This window comes from Ursus americanus, chromosome 34 (genome assembly GCF_024610735.1).
Source record: "Ursus americanus isolate L20-20 chromosome 34, mUrsAme1.1.p, whole genome shotgun sequence".
Classification (NCBI taxonomy): domain Eukaryota; kingdom Metazoa; phylum Chordata; class Mammalia; order Carnivora; family Ursidae; genus Ursus; species Ursus americanus.
The window spans coordinates 1126548-1148576 of NC_142160.1; the positions used below are offsets into that span (position 1 = coordinate 1126548).

General features: G+C 55.0%; 2 protein-coding genes and 1 pseudogene across 7 annotated transcripts in view; 2 read left to right on the plus strand and 1 right to left on the minus strand.

Moving 5' to 3' along the window:
• The window catches only part of FAM120A (family with sequence similarity 120 member A), a 93797-nt gene extending 85629 nt beyond the window's left edge, over positions 1-8168 (plus strand). For all 3 annotated transcript variants that reach the window (XM_087858772.1, XM_087858773.1, XM_045772598.2), the window contains 2 exons: positions 246-342; positions 6666-8168. In XM_087858772.1, coding sequence (XP_087714898.1) covers positions 246-342; positions 6666-6977 — 409 coding nt within the window. In that variant the 3' untranslated portion in view covers positions 6978-8168. The remainder of the gene's footprint in view (positions 1-245; positions 343-6665) is intronic.
• An 8997-nt stretch (positions 8169-17165) lies between these two features.
• Positions 17166-22029, plus strand: part of PHF2 (PHD finger protein 2) — a 70563-nt gene continuing 65699 nt past the window's right edge. The window contains exon 1 of one of the 4 annotated variants that reach the window (XM_087858874.1): positions 17166-17399. In XM_087858874.1, coding sequence (XP_087715000.1) covers positions 17302-17399 — 98 coding nt within the window. In that variant the 5' untranslated portion in view covers positions 17166-17301. The remainder of the gene's footprint in view (positions 17400-22029) is intronic. The other 3 variants (XM_087858873.1, XM_045772369.2, XM_087858875.1) reach the window with 3 other exon arrangements.
• Positions 17858-18700, minus strand: LOC148107152 (uncharacterized; annotated as a pseudogene).

Here is a 22029-nt window from a genome sequence, read left to right on the forward strand (position 1 = left end):
TATTCAGTTAACTGTTTTTCAGTATTTAAAAAAAGTATCACTTTTGAAGTGTACTGTTTTTCAAATTGAATGTACTGGATATGGACCAAAACAAGAAGATTGACTTCTTGTAATGTTGGAATAAATCTGTGGTGTGACCATGATTTAATAGACGGTGGTACCATGTGAGATCGACATCATTTTAAATGTTTCAGCTCTCCAACAGATTCGAGCCTGTGTGCTTCTGTCCTCTTTTATCCATTCAGGCGTCCAAGGGGAGTGATTTCTACCCCGGTGATCAGAACGTTTGGAAGAGGTGGACGGTACTACGGCAGAGGCTATAAAAACCAGGGTGTGATTCAGGTAATCCACAGCTCAGGGCGGCACCGTGGCTCTCTGAGGGCCCGGTCTTCCGGGTTCGTCCTTTGGTGCCTGTGTCCAGACGGGGGTGCTGGGGTGTTTCTGCCACGTGCATCTGCCACAGTGGTAGTGCGAGGTGCTTGCTGGCTGTGACTCCTCAGCCCAGTTGGGCTGGCGGTGGGGTCGGTGCTGAAGAGTATGGTCTCCTGGTCACAGCTGCACGGAGAATGTTCCAGGGCTGTTAGTGGCGTTTTTGTCCTAAAACATTCTTCAGGTAAATAGCAGTTAGGGTTTAAGGCGAAAACTGGTATCTTTTTCTTCTCCTGGACCGTCTCGACTAGCTCTTCCCCTGAAAGGCTCAGCCTGTGAGGGGACAGAGTCGTGTAGCTGTCTCCGTGAAAGAGCTGGAGTTTCCTTCGGCTTTGGGTATTACCACTTTAGAACCTGGATCCCGATGAATTTCCGCTTGAGAAGGATCTTTTAGAAATGGCAGTGAGCCTACTTCTGGAGCTACGACATTGAATCGAAGTGTGCGTTTCTGTCCGTGCTACACGTGCAAACCTCAAGACTGTCCTGTGACTCATGTACTCATAACCCACACACGGAAATTTAATTGGCCAAGAGAGACTAAAATGCCTGCCTTTACCAGCTGACCTCAGCATCTTAAAAACTTGTTTTTGTTTTTTTTTTTTTAAAGATTTATTTTATTTTAGAGAGAGAGTGGGGGGGGGCAGAGGGAGAGAGAGAATCTCAAGCCGACTCCCTTCTGAGCACGGAGCCCAATGCAGGGCTCGACCGCAGGACCTGAGCCAAAACCAAGAGTCAGACACTCAACCGACTGTACCACCAGGTGCCCCAGAAACTTCTGTTTTGATGAAACACATCTAGCAAGTCAGGTACAAAGGCAGCCCCCTCCCTAGAAGCGGGGCCCAGGCAGCCCCTCTGCAGTGTAGCATCCCTGGGGTGGGGGGTATGCTCCGCTCACTTTGGCCCCCCAGCCCCACCCCAACCTTCCTCTGCCTTCAGAGATGCCCAGCTGAGCAGAAGACACTCAGACTCTGAACAGGTTTACGAGAGGGAGGGGAGCCCGCCCTTGCTGTGCTCCAGCCCAGAGCCTGTCCTGTGCAGACCGCCCTCGTGGTGCTCTCGGCCCTACTGGTTATGGGGCCTTCGGTATGAAGTGCAGACAGCCGTGTGGCGTGGCCTCTTCCTCGTCTCCGTGGCGTGCTCGTGTTCTTCAGAGACCCTGGATCTGCTGGCTTCCCTCCCTCCCCGCCTGTTTCCTTCACTTTGTGGAAGGACGGACAGTGCTGCTCGTCGTCCAGTCTTCCTGCCTCTGGCCAGGCATGTGCTGAAGGGGCGGCCCCCTGTGACCCAGCCGCCTCTTTCTGGCGTCCTGGTAGTGGGTCTGGGTGCCATGCCCGTCTTGGGTCTGTCCCACTGACAAGACTGAGGTTGACCTGTGTGCTTCTGTCAGGGGCACACGAGTCTTCGTGGTAGGACCTGTTGTACTGATGTGCCCCTGACCGGATCCATTCATGCACTGGAAATTGCAGAAGGAAGATACTCTTGTTCCATCATTTCTTTTCGTTATTTACTGGTATATTTTTATAAAGAGATGATTCTTCCCCTTGCCTCCTATTTGGTACCTATGACAGCCCCTGCAGGACAGAAACTTTGCCCGCCCCGGCCGTGGGCTCTTTGTGTGGCGTCTGGTCTGTGGCGGCTTCCTTTGCGGGCATTGCCTGGCCCAGCAGAACCACCACATTTCTCTTAGTTCCTTGGGGTCCCCAGGACCACAGTCTCGGTGCCCGTGGACCCTGACACCTCACTGTTCCTCATGTTCTGTACACACAGCTGCACACACAGTCCTGTTTCCTCGTGCAGAAATAGACACGTGACATGCCTGTTTTTTAATGTATTTTTTTAAGATAACAGTCCTCATGAATTCACACTGATGTTTCTAATTTAAACCGAGGGCTTTTACTTATAGGACTTCTGTTGAATCTCTCATGTTATGTCTACATGTGGATCTCTTCCTTTCCTCACCCCAAATCACTGTTTCTGGGCTTTTCCTGTGAATAGAGCTAGAGCAAGTACGTGTACACGCATGTATCTTGCACACAGACACGCACACTGCCCACGCTGCCACGCACTCTGGTGTGCAGTGTGCACACAGACACACACGTGTATGCTGCTGCTTTTCTTCAGTGAAATACCTCAGGAGTTTATATTGACTCTTCTGATTCAAATTTAAGACTTTGGGACTTTGACCTAAATTTTGCTGTTGGTATCTATGTGTCTTTTCTTGCACCCTGAGAACCCAGGGGTGATTAAGTTAGAGTGCTCCCGGACTTGTCATTGGCTTCGTCGCAGCTGCTCGCACAGTGGCTCAGTCCCCCAGCTCTCACGTTTCTGACGGTAGCTGTGCTGTTACCGATTGTGTTGTCCCAACCCACAGCCTTGACCTGCTACCCCACCCATGCCTCATTTGCCTGGCTCCTGTGGATGCGTGTCCTCTGCCCGCCCACGGTGTCCCTCCAGGCTCTCCTCAGCGGACCCCAGGAAGGACCTAATGGGAACGAGGGGATGTTTGAAAGCCCTTTGCTTTCCTAACAGTCGAAAGTGGTGGTTCTTCCCCGCCTCAGGTGTCTCATGCACGTTCTTTCATTTTCTTCTGTCATAAAACTTTGTGTCAAGGACTGAAAGTAAAAGAATTGTCTTTCCCTTGGAAGTCATTTGTGGTTTTGGCCCAGATGCCCAGATTGTTCTTGTTTCTCTGCCAAGGTGTAGTGATACACCCCACTGCTGGTCGTTCGGGGTTGGTGCACTCAGCACACAATTGTACTCTTCCAAAACGCAGCCTCAGATCTTGTCTTACATCAGAAAGTTTTCTTGGATTACTGGTTTTTCATTTCTGTTGTTTTTCCTTGCCTGGTTCTCATCTCTGGCGCTCCTGTTGAGCTCGTCCTGTGTCTGTCGCCAGCATTTGGCATGTTCTCCACTCCCTTTGAGGTCTTCTTTTGCGGTGGAGCTCACTAACTGTGCAGTTCACCTGCTTCAGGTGGACAGTGGAGTCTGTTCTTACTGTCATGCAGCAGCACTGCTAATTCCAGAACATTCACCACCCCAAGGAGAAACCCCTTACTCCGGAGTGGCCACCTCCCAGCCCCTGACAGCCACGGATCTGCTTTCCATGTCTGTGGCCTTGCTCTGTGTGCGTGTCCTGTAGGTGCCCTGTTGTGGCAGGCACCAGCACGTCATTGCCTCGTGTTGCTGCGTGATGCCCCACCGTGGAGACGGGGCACATTTGTCTGTCCGTTTATCAGTTGATGGACATTTAGGCTGTTTTCACTTTTTTGGCTATTATGAGTAATGCTGCTGTGAGCATCTGTGTATCGGTTCGGGTTTTCCCCAGCTTTATTGAGATGTAATCAGCATATACCATTGCGTTAGTCCCAGGTGTACCACGTAAGATTCGATACTCCTGTATATTGCAGAGTGGTCGCCACAGTAAGTCTAGTTAATCTGCATCACCTCGAAGAGTTACAACAATGTATTTTCTCGTGATGGGAACTTTTGAGATCTCTCTTAGCAGCTTTCAGGCATGCAGTAGAGTGTTGTTCACTGCAGGCATTGCCTTCAGGTGTTTGTGCGGACACACGTTTCATTCCTCTGGGAGTGAATTCCCGGGTCCGGTGGTCGTTCTGCGTTCACGCGCTTGAGGAACTGCCAGGCGCTGCACGGCGGCTGCATGCTTTTCCATTCCCGCCAGCCGTGCGTGAGGCCTGGGTTTCTCCTCGCCCTCGCCAGCTCCTCTTGTTGTTTGTCTTTGAGTTTAGCTGTCGGGCTGGGTATCTCGTTGTGGTTTGATTTGCGTTTCCCTCCCTTTGTTTCTTTCCGATTTTAAGCTTTCCTTCCTTTTCGCCATCTTCGTGTGTAACGATGTTCATTTGCTGTCCTGTTTCCCCAGTCGGGTCTTATTTCGGAGCAGTCTTTGTTTCTCCATTTCCCACCGCGCCTCCAGGCTTTCCTTCATCTGCTCTGTGCCTCTCCTCTGTGCCCTCTGGCCTCTTCTGCTGCCCGCAGGGGCACGGTTCCTTCCCCGGTCTTCCTGTTGCTCATTTTAGGTGACATCAGTGTTGTTGCGCCTCGAGAAGCACAGATGATGAAGGGCAGCTGGCCTCCAGAGGGTTTCTGGCCCATCTCTCTCGTTCGTGTTGCTGCTGCCCGGGCGGGTCGAGTGTCAGTGGGGCAGAGGAGGCAGTGCTGCCCTGTGCTCGGGGTGCCCTTCGTGGGGGGAGGGTGCCTCATAGTAGCCAAGGCTTAGGGGAAGAATCGGCTGTAGAGAGAGGGAATGTCTGTTTCTGAACAGGCATAGTCATGACTGCTTTCGGGCTCCCTCCCCTGGCATGCTCTGTACCTGCCTCCATGGTCTCCAGAGAGCGACTGTGGGGAGTTCCCAGTAAGCCAGTTCCCTGGCGGGGCCTGCGGGCGTCCTTGAGGTGGCGGCCGCACCAGCCCCAGCGACGCTGCTGAAGGTGTTTGTGTAGTGCAAGCGGACTCTTCCCCCAGAGAGTGAGGGCTCGGAGGTTTGAACGCATGTACTTGGAAATCTTTGATGTTCTTTTTTTCCCCGCTTCGCCCTCTTGTACTTTTGTATTAATTATCTTTCTCAAGTTTCCAACAAAATGACAGTAGTATTGACTTACGGAAAAGTTCACATTCATGTTTCTGAACTCTGGGATTGAACACTAAAGTGAGAAGACCCGTGGGAATTGAGCCCACAGGGGAACCAAGCCAGGAACCACTGGTGTGTGAGAGAGTGTGCCAGAGGCGAGGGCGACGGGCACCTCCAGCCCCACTTGGCTGAGCAGGAAGGGCCTTTATTGTCAACCAGGTGGACACCTTGGTTTTCAGAGTAGGGAAGACTGGAGACCAGACACACTGCCGTCTGGGGTTGAAAGGGAAGGAACTAGACCTGGAAGATCTGTAGGCGGCTTTCTGGTCCTGGGTCTCAGTTTCTTCACTGAAAAATGACCGTTTGAAGGCAAAGAACGTTAATGTTTTCTTCAGCAATGAGTCTGCCTCTGACCGTGGTTCTCAGCCCTGGTGATATTGCCCCCTAAGGGCTATTGGCTTTTTTCAGGGACACTGTTGATCACCACAGCTCAGCCTGCAAGTACTTCTGGCTTCTAATGGGCAGAGGCCAGTGATGCCCACCACTTTGCAGCACACAAGACAGCCCATGACAGAAAGAGCAGGTCCAAAATGTCATGGTGCCAGGCTGAGAAATCCACGGTCTAAGATGTAAGCACCTGGAAGATCGTGGGCTGTTTTCCTTGTCTTTTACCGAGAGGTCTTGTCTTTCAGGACATGAGCTGTGAATCACTCTAAAAGTTCATATTTTTCCAGAATTACTTTTAAATCTGTTAAGAGGAGCAGAGAGACCCGTTCTGAAGAGATAAGTCACAAGCATATGGAGCAATTGTCAGCTTAGACTTATTTCTTGTTGGGCTGTCCAGAGAGAACTTAGGTTTGCCTCTTCCTTCCCAGTAGAAATGGGCCTCCCACAGACTGTGACAGGCAGACGTGTGAGTTGGTTAACATGTAGGGAAGTTGTAGTCTGAAATTTCAGAGGGATTTATTGAGGGGTGGTGTTAAGGTAGAACTGGTGCTATCCAGAAGGATTAGGTAGAGCTCCTCAAGTGGGGTCTCCTGCATGGTCAGGATATTAACTACAGAGAAGTGCAGGGAAGGGGCCCCAGGACGAACCTGCTGGGACAAGCTTCTGCCAGCAGCAGGCCATTCAGAAGCAAGACAGAGTGTGTTAGAGTATAGACTACAGAGGCCACAGACGAGAGAGAGCATGGAGTGTGGACAGTGTAGACTGTAGAGTGTGTAGGGTGTGCAGACTACGCGAGTACAGACGGGAGAGTGTGCAGGCGTATCGAGCAGATAAGGAGTATATGCACTCTGGCACTCAGGTGCTAGAGAACGTAGGCTCAAGTGTAGAGGACATAGAGCACGTGGGCTATAAAGCTGTACAGCGTATGGACTATAAAGTATATACACAGATTGTGGGAGACGTGGACCAGAGTGTATGGAGAGGAGAGACTGCGCAGGTGCACAGGGAGTACCGACAGTACGGACTGTACAGTCCACAGAGTATGTAAGAGCAGAGAGGACACACCGTGAGGAGCACAGCCAGCCGTGGATTCTGCTGTTCAATTGGAAGCGAGCGGTGTCAGGCCTGGGTAGGCGTTCCTTCCCTCCCACTGTTTATCCAGGCTGCTTTATTGCTTGTTGTCCTTCATTTTGACCAGGGCAAGCCTCCTTATGCTGCTTCCGCAGAAGAAGTGGCCAAAGAGCTGAAGTCCAGATCCGGGGAATCCAAGTCATCCGCCGTGTCTTCAGATGGGTCCCTGGCTGAAAACGGAGCAGTGGCTGAGGAGAAGCCTGCTCCCCAGATGAACGGGAGCGCGGGCGACGCCAGGGCCCCCAGCCACTCGGAAAGTGCCTTGAACAATGACTCTAAGACGTGCAATACAAATCCTCACTTAAATGCACTAAGTACAGACAGTGCTTGCCACAGAGCTGATGCTCTGGAGGCCGCTGTCTTAAAGAAAGAAGAGTAAACTTATTTTTATAGAGGGTGAAGGATGCTGGAAGGGTAGGATTCAGGAATATCTGGAGAGAAAGAGAGCCTACAGTTATGTACATTTTTTCCTTTCCGTAAGAGAAAAATGAGGACTTTGGAAATTCGGATCCCTCTTTGATATCAGAGATTTAAACAACACATTTTTAGTTTTAACCAGTTGTAGTCAAAATGCTACAATAAAACAAAAAGAGAGAAAGAAAATGAAGAGCATTTGACTCCCACACTTAAAATGAAGTACACACAAAGTTTAAACTGGTTATGACAAAAGCCTATAGTTGTGTTTCTTGAACTATAAAGAAAACAAATTTTGGCAGTCTTTAAGTATATATAGCTTAAAATATCATTTTTAGCATTTGGCACCATATGTATGCCATTATTTTTGATTTTGCATTACTGTTCACAAGAAAGCTTTGTCTAAGGCTTTGATTTTATGATTATGAAAGAAATAAGGCACACCACGGTTTTTCTTTCTTACTTAAATCTCATCACTGTTGATGTGGTTCTTTTGTGTTAAAAAAAAAGTGCAACTATCAAAACTAAAAAATTATAGAGTAATATTGCCGTTCTGCTGATTTTAAATATGCAGTACATCATACTTACTTTACAAGCAAGTTAAATGGAGATAAAGTTGAAATCATAGAAGATGCAAATGACCTTTCAAAATCAACACAATGTGTTCTGAAACTTTTCGTGACTTAATACCATGCATCTGTGATCAATGAACTATGTGGTTTTGATCGGACGTAGACCATTAGTGCTACTACTTGAGCTAACCTTCTGCATGGTTCATAATTTTTAAAGTGTGTAGTTAATATTATGCATGTTATTGTCCTTCCATTCTTACCAGTATGTGCCCATTTGCAAAACAAAATGCTAATAATCAGTAATAGTCCTATAAAAGATGTTAACTCTGTTTAGTCATTGACTGATCTTGCTCTAACCTTAAAATTTTGTGATTATTGACCTCTGTTGCATTTATTCTAAAAACCCCCCCAAAATTATCTAGCTGTTTCAAATATCAACATTACCCTGGTGTATTCACTGCTGTATGCATTATTGTTCTTTGTTGCTGTTTTATGCCTTCATATTAGCAAAATATGAAATTCTGTGAAAAACAAAAAAAATCCCTTTGATCTTAAAAAAAAAAAACAAAAAAAACAACCCCCCCTTCTGTAGCAGGAAACAAATTGCTTGTTCTCGAGAACTTTCCCATCAAGAATTTAGTAGAAGCAGGTATACTTATATCATTTTGATGTTTTTGTTACTGTTTCCAAACAATGTACTTTGAAATCAGAATCACTTCTTATTCGTTTTCATATAATTCTCCTGATGCTCTTCATCACACATTAGTGATCAGAAATGAGATGTAATTCCCCAATCCCTGCCCGCGAGACCTGAGTAGGATCTTACTGTAAGTTGAAGGGAGTTCTGCCCTAACTCATGGATTGTGCAAGAATGAACTGCTGTTGGGTCTGACTGATTGTAGGTGGGTTGTGGCGTGCTGTACCGAAGGCTATTGAATGCAACTTACAATGCTTAATAAAAATCTTTATTCTTTTAGTATAAACACGGCGTGGCTTCCAGATTCGGCCCGGGACTGCGGCGGGGGCGCCCGGGGCTCGGGGAGGGTGGGGGACTCGGCGGGGTCCGTGGCGGCCTCGAGCCCCGCTGACCACACGCACACCCGGCCCAGTCCTCGGACAGCTCCTCGGACCGCACGCGCTCGGAGACCAAGCAGAGCGCACTGAGTGCTGCTGCACGTCAGCCTTCATCGGGGCTCCCTCCGCCGGCCCTGCCCACCTGCCGCTGTGGCGTCTGTTTTCTGGGTCGCGCAGCCGGCTGCGCTGGGGACAAGCCTGCCGCGGGGCTCCCGGGACGCGGGCCACACACCCCGGAATTTCCAGTCGGAGGACCTGCGCGCTTCCGGCCTGTGCGTAGGGGCGGGGCCTGAGCCGCTTCCGGCCTGGTCTCGGGACAGCGCAGGGCGGGGCCGCGAGTACTTCCGGCCTGTGCTCGAGGCGGGACCATGGGCGCTTCCGGCCTATGCCTGGGGCGGGGCCGCGAGCACTTCCGGCCTATGCTCGGGACGGCGCGGGGCCGAGAGCTCTTCCGGCCTGTGCTCGGGGCGGGGCGGGGCCCTGAGGGCTTCCGGCCTGTGCACAAGACGGCGCGGGGTCGTGAGCGCTTCCGGCTTGTGCGCGGGGCGGGGCAGCCCTCGCCCCACCCGCGCGGGCGCTGCGCGCGCACCGTCCCCGCCCCGCGGCCTGCCGGGCGGAGCGCCACCGCGGCCTCTGGTGCGGTTGTGGGTGAGCGGGACCTGCGAGGGCGCAGAGTCCCATGGCCCGGCCGCTGCTCCGAGGCAGGGCAAACGCTCGTGCTGACCGTTTCTTGTTTCCCTTTGTAAAAAGAGCTTTTGTTATCTTGTTTGGCTGTTTCAAAAGTAACACGTTTATTGTAGTAACTTCAGAGTGCAGCTAGACAGAAAGGAACGGAGAAACCACTCGTGATGCGCGCCGCCGGCGCACCTGCATCCGTCCTCCTCCGCAGCGCACAGACGTCTGCGGGACTTAGAGCGGACTCCAGGCCCCGCGCACCTTGGTGACGGGTCTGCGACCGCGCCCAGCATCACTGCCCAGCATTGCACCTGGCACCGCGGAGCCCAGCTTTGCGCCCAGCACCCTCTGGGGTCTTCCCGCCACCGCACCCTGCTGGGACCCAGGCCCCACACAGCGGCTGTACCAGTGCTCCAGACACCTTCATGGCACTTAGGTTTCGGGGTGCGGTACAGGTGTGTGTACATGAGGCCCTATCAGATAAGAACACAAGGAATGGGACACAGGGCTACGGGCGTGTGGCAGGGAGGGCCGCGAGGGCTGGGGACGACGGTGGTCTGCAGAGCAACGTCGGGCTCAGGTCCAGGGCAGGCAGCAGTGGATAGAGAGAACCCACAGAGGAGGGGAGAAGCGGTTGCACAGGGTTCTTGGGTGCTGTTGGCACCTGGGAGATGGGGAGCAGTCTCCAGGTGGGCGCACACACCCTGTGGGGATTAGCCTCTCACTGGAAGGAAGGCCCTGGGAAGGGTGTGTTGGTCCTCAGGGCTGACCAGCCCGGCTCTTGGCCAGTGGGACAGGAAAATGGGTTTCTGGTTTTCACCTGCATTGCTTCAGTTGTCTGTGAGGGTGACATTTCCATTTGTACGCTAATGTGCCCTCAGTTTGTCCATGATCCAGTCAACCAGTTGTTAATATCCTGGCTTTTTGGATTCTAAAAACCGAGGCCAGGGCAAACATTTTAAGAACTAATTCACCATTTGCACCTCATGCGTGTTAGCACCTGCAAGTACAAAGGGAGTTGCAGACACCCCTCCTTGCCATCTGTCTCTTCCTGGCTCCTGACAGGGGCCCTCTCAGCACCCTCTGTGGGCCGGCGCAAGGACGCCAGCTCTCTCCTTGCGTGGTCCCCTCAGAAGCAGCTCTCTCCTCTGCTGATCTTATTCTGCCGTGAGTTCTTTGGACAATGGCAGATTTACTGCCCCTTCCCCTTTGCTCCTTACTCCCCACTTGGTGGAGTGAGCCTTGCAGAGGTTGCTTTGCGCTTGCCACAAGGGCCCCTGGCTCCTGCTGGCTGGGCCTCCACTCCTCTCCTCACAGCTTCCCCAGCACAGTCACGGGCCCCACGGACCTGCACACGGGCCAGAGCAGGTCTGTACCAGGTGCTTCACCCTGTGCAGTATGCTGGACTCTGCAGGTGACATCGTGGGCACTCCAGGAGGGAGAACCTGGGGGCTGGGTGGAAATCACCCAGGCAGAGCGCTAGGCGGTTCAGGACAGTGCCTGGGATGGCCTCGGCCCACTGTGCCCAGCAGGCACCAGCAGCTCATGAAGAAAGCCGCTGGTGGCACCCAGCAGACCTACCCAGGCCTCATCACACTGCGTCCACTCCTGGCGTTTGTACAGATCCATCTCTTCAGACCTGCCTGGCCCAGGTGTGGGTTATGTAAGTGTCACCTGGGGCTGGTTTTCCCAGAGCAGCCCGTTTGCCCTGTTCTGGTGTTTTATTAACAGCACCCTTTTGGATGGTAAATTAGATAGTCACTGGGCTGAGGGGCTTTTGTCTACAAACTCACTGCTTCCAACCATCACAGGGCCATCCTAGAGATGGTCAACAAGAAGGGCACTCTATACGTAACAGGAAAACGCAGAAGGTTTCCAAAGTCCCCACGGGTCACTGTTCATTTCAGTGGGTTCTGGATCAGATCAGTTTGGTCCAGGGGTCCCAAGGTCCCGCTCTTAGAACTCTCTAGGCATTCAGCAGATGGCGTCCTGTGTTATAAAAGCACACATCCAACCGCAAACTAGTACCTCCCTTCTGACTTCTCCCACCCGCCAGACTGTTACTGTCGGTCATCTGCTCTGGCACATGAGCTCCTCAGCAGTGGGACGTGTCTGCCTGGTTCATGGCCATAAGACCTGTGCTCGTTGCGCGCTGACACACGGACAGCCTGGATGGAAACGGCAAACTCCTCGACACACACAACCCACCAAAGCAGAATTATGAAGAAACAGGACGTCTCACAGACCTGCAGCTATTACAGAGACTGAATCAGTAACCAAAAGCCTCCCAACAAAGAAAAGCTTCACTGGTGTATTCTACCATGGATTTAGAGAAAAAGTAATACCAATCCTTGAATTCTTCCCAAATGTTGAGGAGGAGGGATCAGTTCCTAACATTTCCTCCGAAGCCAGCATTGCCTTGATACCAAAGCCAGACAAAGACTCTGCAAGAAAAGAGAACTACGAAAACAACCGTCATAAACCTTGATGCAAAATTCTCAGCAAAATACTGGGAGACTGCATAGTCCCGCAAGTTAGGAAGATGGTACCCCACGGCCAAGTGGGATTAGCTCCTGGAATGCAAGGATGGTTCAGCCTCAAACTCAATCCAGGGGAGATACCACACTAACAGAACGAAGTGGGGAAAGCCCACAGGATCATCTCAACCGTGGCAGAGAAAGCACTCCATAAAATTCAACACACCTTCATGATAAAAATACTCAACAAACAAAGAATAGAAAAACTTTTTCAGCATAGTAAGGCCACATATAAAAAGTCCAAAGCAAACATCATACTCAATGGTGAAAAAGTTAAAAAAAAAAAAAAAGCATTTCCCCTAAGATCAGAAATGAGAAAGATGCCACTTTTACCACTTCTATTCAGCATAGTATTGGGAGTTCTAGCTAGAGCAATTGGGCATGCATGAAAACAAACAAACAGCATCTAAATTGGACAGAAAGAAGTAAAATTATCTCTGTTTATCAGTGGCACGCTTTTATGTAAACTCATCAACTCAGGGACTTGAAAGATTCCACAAAATACTGTTAGAAGTAATAAATTCAGGGGCGCCTGGGTGGCGCAGTCGTTAAGCGTCTGCCTTCGGATCAGGGCGTGATCCCAGCGTTGTGGGATCGAGCCCCACATCAGGCTCCTCTGCTGGGAGCCTGCTTCTTCCTCTCCCACTCCCCTGCTTGTGTTCCCTCTCTCACTGGCTGCCTCTATCCTGTCGAATAAATAAATAAATAAATCTTTAAAAAAAAAAAAAGAATAATAAATTCAGCAAAGTTGCAGAATACTAAATCAACATGCAAAAATCAGTTTTGTTCCCACACACTAAGAAAAAACAATCCCAAAAGGAAATTAGGAACACAATTCCATTTACAACAACATAAAAATAAATACTTAGAAATACACTTCAGCGAGGGGACAAAAGACTTGTGAGCTGAAAATTATAAAACATCAGTGAAAGCAATAAGACACAAATAAATGGAAACACCTCCCATGTTCATGAATCAGAATATTAACATTGCTAAGATGGCACTACTACCCAAAATGACCTACACATTCAATGCAATCCCTGCCAAAATTATCATAGCCCTTTTTGCAGAAATGGAGAAGCCAATCATCAAATTCATGTAGAGTTGTAAGGGGCCTAGAAGAACTGAAATGATCCTGAAAAAAGTGCAAAGTTGGAGGGCTCACACTCCCTGATTTTAACACTTACTACAAAGCCACAGAAATCAACACAGTGTGGCATAAGCCTAGACATGCAGACCAATGAAAGACACTAAAAAGCCCGGAAATAAACCCTTGCCCACATGGTCAAATGATTTTGACAAGGGTGCCGTGACCATTCAATGGGGAAAGAACGGTGTTTTCAACACATGGCGTTGGGAAAATTGCATCTCTACATGTGAAAGCAGGACACTGACCCCTACTAACACCAAATACAAAAATTAACTAAAAATGGATCAAAAGCCTAAACCTAAAACATAGGATGAAAACTTCATGACACTGGATTTGGTAATGGTTTCTTGGATATGACATCAAAATGCACAGGCAACCAAAGAAGAAAAAAGAGTTGAACTGGATTTCCTCAAAATTCAAAAAGTTTGTGCGTCAAAGGACACAATTGGTCAACAAAGTGCAACGACAACTGACAGAACGTGAGAAAACATTTGCAAATCATTTATCTGGTAAGAGATCAATATCCAGAATATATAAAGAACACCTATAAGTCAACAACAACAAAAAAAAAACCAGCCCAAATCAAAAATGAGGAAAGGACTCAAATGGACATTTCTCCAAAGAAAATATATAGATGGCCGATAAGCACATGAGAAGATGCCCGACATCATTCATTACTCATTAGGGAAATGCAAACCAAACCCACGATGATGACGGAGTTTCAATGGAAACAAATTTTTGCCTTCAAAAACTAGCATTATATTGAACTGTATGTTGAGGAAATCAAAATAAAAACCTTTACTTCAAAAACAACAACCACCACCCACAGTGAGATACCACTTTCCCCTCATTAGGACAGCGACAACGAACACACACATATCCAACCGGAAAACAACAAGTGTTGGCGAGGATATGGTAAAATTGGAACCCTTCTGCACTGCTGGTGGGAATGCAAACTGGTGCAGCCACTCTGGAAAACAGTGTGGAGGTTCCTCAAAACGTTAGAAATAGAGCTGCCCTATGATTCACCGATCCCACTTGTGGGTATACACACAAAAGTAAAAGCAGGGACACGGACAGATATTTGCACACCCACATTCCTAGCAGCATTACTCACAACAGCCAAGAGGTGGGAACAACTCAAGAGTCTTTCAACAATGAATGGACAAATCAAATGTGGGTGATACATAGGATGGAATAGTGTTCAGTCTTAAACAGGAAAGGAATCCTGACACTTGCTACAACATGGGTGAACCTGGAGGACACCGTGACAGGTGAAGTAAGCCAGTCACATTGCAAGGCCACTGCCCTGCTTCCTGGGTCCTTGAGTCTGGCCCTGTGCACTTCCCCTCTCTGCATGGCCTCTGAGCCCAGGTCACTTCAGGGGGCCCTTGGTCCCCACCCACCCCTCCCACCAGCCCGTCTCCCCAGGGCACTGTGGGGCATGTGTCACCGTCCACCTTACAGCAAGACGAGCTACAACAGGGCACGCAGCAGGTGCTCAATGCACATCTAAGTAGAAGAGGAGAGGGAGGAGGACTCAGAGAAAAGGTGGGCTTTCTGGAGGCTGACAACAGGGACAGTTTGGGACCCATATGGATGCTTACTTTAGTCTGTAGTCGGCCCGCAGCCCCGAAGGAGCTTCGAGTAAGAGGAAAGCATCTCTGCGGACACTTCCAAATGCGGTGGACAGGTGCAGACGGGGAGGGCAGGGTGGCCAGAACGGCCTCAGGCCCCGGGGAAATCCGGGCTCCTGGCCTGCCCCTCCCTCCCGGGCTGACTCCTCCAGGAGGGACCGAGCTGCTTCCAGCCTCAGTGCTCTGGAGAATGGCACCCATCTGTGTACCTGTCTGTGGAGCGGGGGTGGGGGGGGCGCTGGGGGCGGCCCAGGGCTGATGCTGAGTGCTTCGCAGGCAGTGGGGGGAGCGCTGCTGGAGCCCTTGCAGAATTAAGCAAGCCCCTGGTGAGCCTTTGATAAATGCTGGTGACGCGTCCTTGTTTGTAAACAAGGAGATGGAAGTGTGGGAGGAGGGCTGCCCGGTCCAGAAGGCCTCCCCTGTGCCACAGGGGCCTTGCCGGACCACGAAGGGGTAGAGGTGGACACTGCTGGTGTAAGTACCACAGCACTGCTGCAGGGGACGGTCACTGAGCGGTGCCCAGGCCAGCGCCCTGGGCCTCCCTGCAGACTCAGCACAGCTCCTCTGCACTAACTCGCGCCAGGGTGTTAATGGTGGACAGTGCTTCCCAGAGCCGTGGGCACCAGTTCCGGGGAGGACTCCGGAGGGGAGGGTGACAGCTGCAGTTCAGGTAGGAAGGCGCCGAGGTGCTGCACATGCTGGCCAGCACGGCGGGGGGGGGGGGGGGCGGGGGGGGATGGGAGCTTATCCCTCCCTCTGTCGCCCAGAGCCTTTTCACTCCTCGTGCTGGTGCCTCCCAGCTAAGGCCCTGCCACGGGCACTGCCAGGCTGTGGTCCAGGGGTCATCTGCTGGGGGACGGTTTTGGCTCAAGAGGAGGGAGCACCTCCGCTGAGCTGCCTGCAATGGGACAGGTGGCCCTGAGAGGCTTCAGGCCTCAGGTGAGCACCTGCCTGTCAGGGCTGCCGCTGTGGGTGGCCTGGAGCAGGCTTTCCGTCCAGGCTGGAACGGTGCTTGGGCGGCAGCATCCCCAGGAAGAGGGGGCAGAGCGCTGCAACACATGCAGGCTTCCTACTGCACATCAGGAGCCGCTGTGCTCAGGCACCCCCAGAGGAGCACGGATGCGGCTGGGAGGAAGGAGCCCTCAGAGCCCGCCCCCCACCACTGACCCTGACCCTGACCACAAGCTGAGGCTGCAGGGTCCAGAGCAAGGCAACAGCACCTCTCGCCCACCCCTCTAGCCCCTGCTGTCCTATAGCCACAATCTTGACGTGAACAGGAGACCTGGGGGCTCTGACCGGGGATGGGGGCGGGGCTCTAATTCCACATAATCACTCCTTATAGAGCTGACCTGTGCCAGTGCGCTCCTGGCGCCCCTCTGGGGGCTGAGCATCAGGACAGTCAAGGATCCTGTGTGGGAGGGCCGGCTGTACCCAGCCGGAAAAGGGGCAGGGAGGAAAAGCAGAAAGCCCCGATTGCCCCCTGTCCCTCTGCTGGGTAGGAAGAGAGCTGGAGCCAAGTAGCTGTTCCTTGGCCGTCTGAACGGGAAGGACATACTGAGGGTCTCGCCCCACATCCAGGGGTCTCCAGGGCCTGTCTACCCCTGTGCCCTCAGCCCACCTTCTTTCCTAGTGGCTCCCCCACCTTCCCTGCACCCCCCCCAATTCCCCAGCCCACCTTGCCCTGGCTTGGTTCCTCATCCATCCTCCCCCACAGGGGGTCTCCTTGGCCCACTTACTCCTGGCAGGGGTCCTGGTCGCCTTCTCCCCTGTGGGTCCCCCAGCCCACCTTCTCCCCCAAGGAATCCCCCTGCCCACCTTCTCCCTGGAAAGTCCCCCAGACCACCTTCTTCTCCTCCAGAGGGGTGTCCGGCCCATCTTCTCCCCCAGGGGGGTCGCCGTGCCCTCCTCCCCGGGCCCACATTCCCAGAGAGGGGTCCTCCAGCCACCTTCTCCCTCACAGGTGTCCCCCGGCCCTCCTTCTCCCCGAGAGGGGTCCCCCGGTCCTCCTCCCCCACAGGTGTCCCCCGGCCCTCCTTCTCCCCCAGAGGGGTTCCCCCGGCCCTCCTTCTCCCCCAGTGGGGTCCCCCGGCCCTCCTCCTCCCCTGCCCACCTTCTCCCAGGCAGGCCCCCCGGCCCACCTTCTCCTCCAGAGGGGTCCCCCGGCCCACCTTCTCCCCCGCAGGTCCCCCGGCCCGCCTTCTCCCCGCGGTCCCCGGCCCGCCTTCTCCCCGCGGTCCCCGGCCCGCCTTCCCTCGGCGGGAGCGGCGGCCCAGGCCGGCGGGCGGAGGCGGCGCCACCCGGGGCGCTGACGTAGAGGCCGCTCGGCGGCCGGGGGTCCCTTCGGTGGGGCCGCGGCTCCCCGCCCGCCGCCCCCGCGCGTCCATTCCCTTTTGTGTCCCGCGCGCGGCCCGGCCCCGCGCACACTCGCGCCCTGCGCCCCGGGGCCGGCGGGCGGCTCCCGGCGCGGCCCTGCTCCGCGCGCCCCGCTTTGTGTGGACGCGCCGGCCGGGTGCGCGCGGGCTGTCGTGCGCCCCCGGCCCCGTCCCGGCCCCGGCCCGGCGCGGCCCCCCGCCCGGCCCGCCCGGCCCGCCCGGCCCGACCCGGAGCGCAGCGCGGGCCGAGGGCGGGCGGGCGGCGCGCGAACATGGCGACGGTGCCCGTGTACTGCGTGTGCCGGCTCCCCTACGACGTTACCCGCTTCATGATCGAGTGCGACGCCTGCAAGGACTGGTTCCACGGCAGGTGAGCGCGCGGCCCGCCGGCCCCGGCCCCGGCCCCGGCCGCCCCCCGGCCGCCCCGCGGCTCCCTCCCCCCCCAGCCCTGCCCCGGCCCCGGCCCCGGTGCGCGCCCGCCGCAGGCCCCCGCCGCCGCCGCCGCCGCCGCCCGCCGGCCGCGCGCCCTTTTGTGCCCGGGGCGGGGGCCGGGGCCGGGGCGGGCGCCCCTCGCGCGGCGCACAAAGCGGGCCCGGGGGCCGCGCCGGGAAGTTGGGGCGCCGCGGGCCGGGCGGCTGACAGCGGGGGCCGCGGGGAGGCCGGCTCCAGGCCCAGGCCCGGCCCGCCGCCTCCCCCGCGAAGTTGCAGGAACTTTCCCCGCGCGGGCCCCGGAGAGGCGCGAGCGGCGGCCCGGACGCCGGCGGGCCCGGCCAGGGGGGCGGCCGGCGCGCCCACCCTCCGTCGCGGCCCCCGAGCCCCGGGACGCGGGCCGGGCCGGGTGGGGTGGGGGGACCCCGGCCGGTTACCCCCCGCACCCCGCCTCCCCCCTCCGCCCCGCGGGGGTGGGTGACAGAACGGCGTCGGTGGGGGTGGGGGTGTCGTGGCTCCGCCGCCTCCTCCCCGGCCGGCATGGTGCCCCATTCCCCCCTTCTCTGCTCCAGACGGGGACGCCCCGGGTTTGACTTGACCTTATGCGCTCTGAGGGCCGTGGGGTGGGGGGAGGTAGAGCTGGGCTTTGGCCCGTGGCTGTGACCTGGCCCTGTGCCTAGTTTTCAAAGCGAGGCCCCTTCCCACCCAGAAGTAAATGGGGAGGAGGAAGAGGAGGTGCCCGCGGTGCCCAAACTGCTCCAACAGGTTCTCACGTGTTTGGGCCTGGGCAGGACGGGGGCCAGGGGCTGGCAGGGGGCTGGCCGGGCTGTGTGCCCTCCGTGGCTGCCGCCTCGGACCCAGCGCCAGCAGGGCTGGGGGGCGTGGGGCAGTGTGTGCTGGTGGGTGGTCCTGGAGTCCCCAGAGGAGAACGTCCCACTCATTTGAAGGGTGGATGGGCCGTGGCCCTGCCAGTTCCCATGTTGGGGACCCAGGCAGCCAGCTGTGACAGGAACTGCTCAGCTGGGTCAGCGCCAGGCGGGGGTCCCAGCTCAGTGCCTGTGACAGGGACCCCGTGAGGAGGGGGTGGGACTGCTCCAGGCAGGGACTGAAATCCCCTGGGCCTGCCGGCTGCCTTCCTGCCAGTGGATGCCCAGGGCTGCAGAGCCCCTGGCACGCCTGAACACGGGCTCCCCAGAACAGTGCTCATTCACACCCACCAGCTGGCACCTCCTCGAAGTTCATGGCCGGACCAAGGGGGAGAGCTGCCATCTGATCCTTCAGGGCTGTGCAGTTCCAGAGATGCTGGGAAGCTGTCCCTGAGCACCCTGCCTGGGGGCGTCCTCCCCCACTCCCCCACCCCACCCGGGGCCTGCTGAGCAACCTGGGTGCCCAGGTTCGGGGAAGGCCTGGGAGGACCTTGGGCTGCCCAGGGGCCCCCTCCACTGGGTTGGGAAGGCAGGTGAGGTCTGAGCTAGACTTTGAGATTGGGCGTGGGGGGGAACCCAGCAGTGAAGGGCAGGCAGGGGAGAAGGGCTGAGGGCTGGCGTGCCTGGTGGGTGGCATTTGCTGGATTGGCCAGGACAGAGTTGGGAAGAGGTACGAATAGTCCTTATTTCTCACTTCTCAGTGGGGGTCTTTGATTTGATCCAAGGTAGGCACAGGTCATTTCATCAGGACAGATTCATTTCCATCCACGTGGGGTGGCCCTGGGGTCTGCAAAGGGCTGTGCTTTTTCCCCTCCTGTGGGCACATTTTTGTGCATCTAATCGAGGGCCCCTTGCAGGAGTGAGCCCTGAGGCTGTAGCTTTCCCAGGTGGCTCAGGGCAGGTATGGAGATGGGGCTCGCAGGGTGAGGGGTCGGGCTTGGGCCTTGTGAGGCCCTCACAGCCCTGGGCACCCTCCCTCCCTGCCCCTGCATGGACCCCTCTTCTGTAATGGGAAGGTGTGTAATGTGATGACCCTTGTGCTGCCCCATCTCCAGGTACTTCCGGCTGACCCAGGCTTTCTAGATCCACGTCCCGCCTCTACTTTTGTTTACTTTGTGTTCAACAGCTTGACTATTTTATTGTGTTTTGTTTTATTTTATTTATCGTCTTTTATATTTTAGAGAGAGGGAGGGGGTGGGGGGACTCCTAAGCAGGCTCCATGCCCAGCACAGAGCCCAACACGGGGCTTGAACTCATGACCTGAGCCAAAATCAAGAGTCGGACGCTTAACCGACTAAGCCACCCTGGCGCCTCTCGACTCATTTTTTTAAAGTTTATAAACTTTATAACTTTTTATTTTAGAGAATTTTGGAGTTAAAGAGTTACAGAAATGGTTCGGTGTCCCAATACGCGTCACCTTGCCCCCTTTGAAGTTAGCAGCTCACCAGATCATGCTATAAACATGGAAACTGAGGCAGAAATATGGGGGCAGGGCTGTTAACCAAACCGCAGGCCCCAGCAGGTTATTTAGCCAGGTTTTCCCTGTGCTGCCCTTTTTCTGTTCCAGGACCCCACGGTGCATTTCAGTCTCCTGAATATTTCTTTTAGAAGGAAACTTCGTATCATTCCCTGAAATAGCACATTAGTGTAACTCGCCATAGACGGTACCTGTAAAAATAAACATAACTGTTAAAATAACAGGCTCGGTCTTGTCCCACCTGTGATCCGTCATGTCTCTCCAGGGCACCTTCTTTTGGGAGGACTGGGAAGGGTCTCTGCGGTTACCCACACTCACAGTGGCCTAGTCTTTGCGGGGAAGACTCCAGCAGTGTCCCCAGGCCAGGGTGTGGTTGGGGCAGTCCCATTCTAGGGGCAGAGCCTGCTCCCAGGGTGCATTTGCCTCTTCAGGAAGCCCCAGGCACCCTGAGCAGCAGTCCTGGCATTCCCCACGGAGGTCTGTCTGCTGAGCTGGGCTGGAAGCATGGTCAGCCAGGAAGGTAGGAGCCCATGTGGCCCTCATCTCCTGGGGCTGGGGCACCTTGTCAGCCCAGCCTGCCTTCACGGGCACCGACTGTGGCATTGCCTGGGGAGCTGGCTTTGACTCGGGGAGGGATGGAGTTTGTGGCCAGCCACCTTCCAAACTGTCTTGTCTGTGTCTGGTAGGCGGTGTGGCACCCATGGGTACCAGGGACCTTCCTCCTGCTGGGTGGGCCAGGCACTGGGTGGCCTGTGTCTTCCACCAGACCCCCTGTGTCCTGCATCCCGGCCTGCAGTGAGGCGTGTGGCTGCCGGAGCCGGTCGCTGTAGGGAATGAGCCAGCGTCTCACCTTGTCACCACCCTGGTGTGAAGAGTCCCTGTTTCTGGTTAATGGGAATGATTCTGTTAAAGTATCAGACATCCCAAAGCTTCCTGGTCCACTTCAGTCGCCTGTTCTGTCAATTCCAAGGGGCTTTGGAGGCATAGTTGGTAAAATTGATTTTAAGTAACTCGGCAGCTGGAGGTGCTGTGTGAGTCCTTCGGCGACAGAAGTTTCACTGACTTCGTGGTAAATGTTTCTGGATGCGTGTTCCGTGTGGGGTGCAGAGGTCCCTGTGCTCACAAGGCAGATCTGTCCCCTCTCGTGGGGTTTCTTCGAGCAGGGTCAGACTTGCACACGAAGAGCTCCGTGCCAGCCTGGGGGGCCCTGTCCCAGTCCTGAGCAAGACCCCTGGGGGCGTGGGGCAAGGAGGCCGCATCAGCGATGGCCTGCGCTACGTTTCGTCCAGGAGGGGGAGCCATGTTGGGTGTCTGAGCCCAGGAGTGGATGGGGAATTTGATAGGGTTCCTCTGGCTGTTGTGGAGACACTGGGGGACGAGGGCGGGGCCGGGAGCCGGTCCCCAGGTGAGCGATGGTGGGCTCGGTGGGGTGGGGCTGGGGTGCATTCTGGCGTGGATCTCTGATTCTGGCTTGTCCGTCTGTCTGGACTCCTCCTCACAGGGGGTGCTCCCCTTCCTAGGACTGGTTGGCGTTTGTGGGCTCTTGCCATGCCCCTCATCCCACCCGGCTATAAGCTTCTTGGGGCAGAGCCGCATCGGGGTCCTCGGCCCCCACAGGTGCCCGCTGACTCTGAGCAGAGCTCCAGGCTGGCGCTGTGGGCCCAGGGAGTATGTGTGTTTGGAGGGAAAGGAGGGCCCACTAAGGCAACGGTTGTAGCTTCCGCAAGCTGGCTGTCAGGTCCTCGAACCAGGGATTCCAGAATATGGGAGGAGATGGAATCGAGGTATGTTTGATGGGTTTGCCGGGAAGATGATTAATCGTCTTTGAACAAGGAATTCTCAGTGTCTGAGTTTAAGAAGCTCTGAGCAGGTGGGGGTGATGTCCTGCCAGCGTCTAGAGGGCAGAGCGGAGGCCCCCGACTCGGTCCTTAGACTTGGAGTCGGGCTCACTGTGATCGTCAGACTGTTTGCTTTTATTGGAAGTAGTAGCTGGAAGCGTGCTTGGTGTGAGCCTCTGCCCCGCAGCTGGCCTTAGTCGGGGTCGCTTGGGCTCCGGCCCGGCTGCAGATGGCCTGAGACTGGGCGAAGCCCCCACCTCGGCACCCTGTCCTCTGGGGCCATCCCCTCGCCTCTGTGCTCATGGCGCCTGGCCACATGGCAGGGCTTTA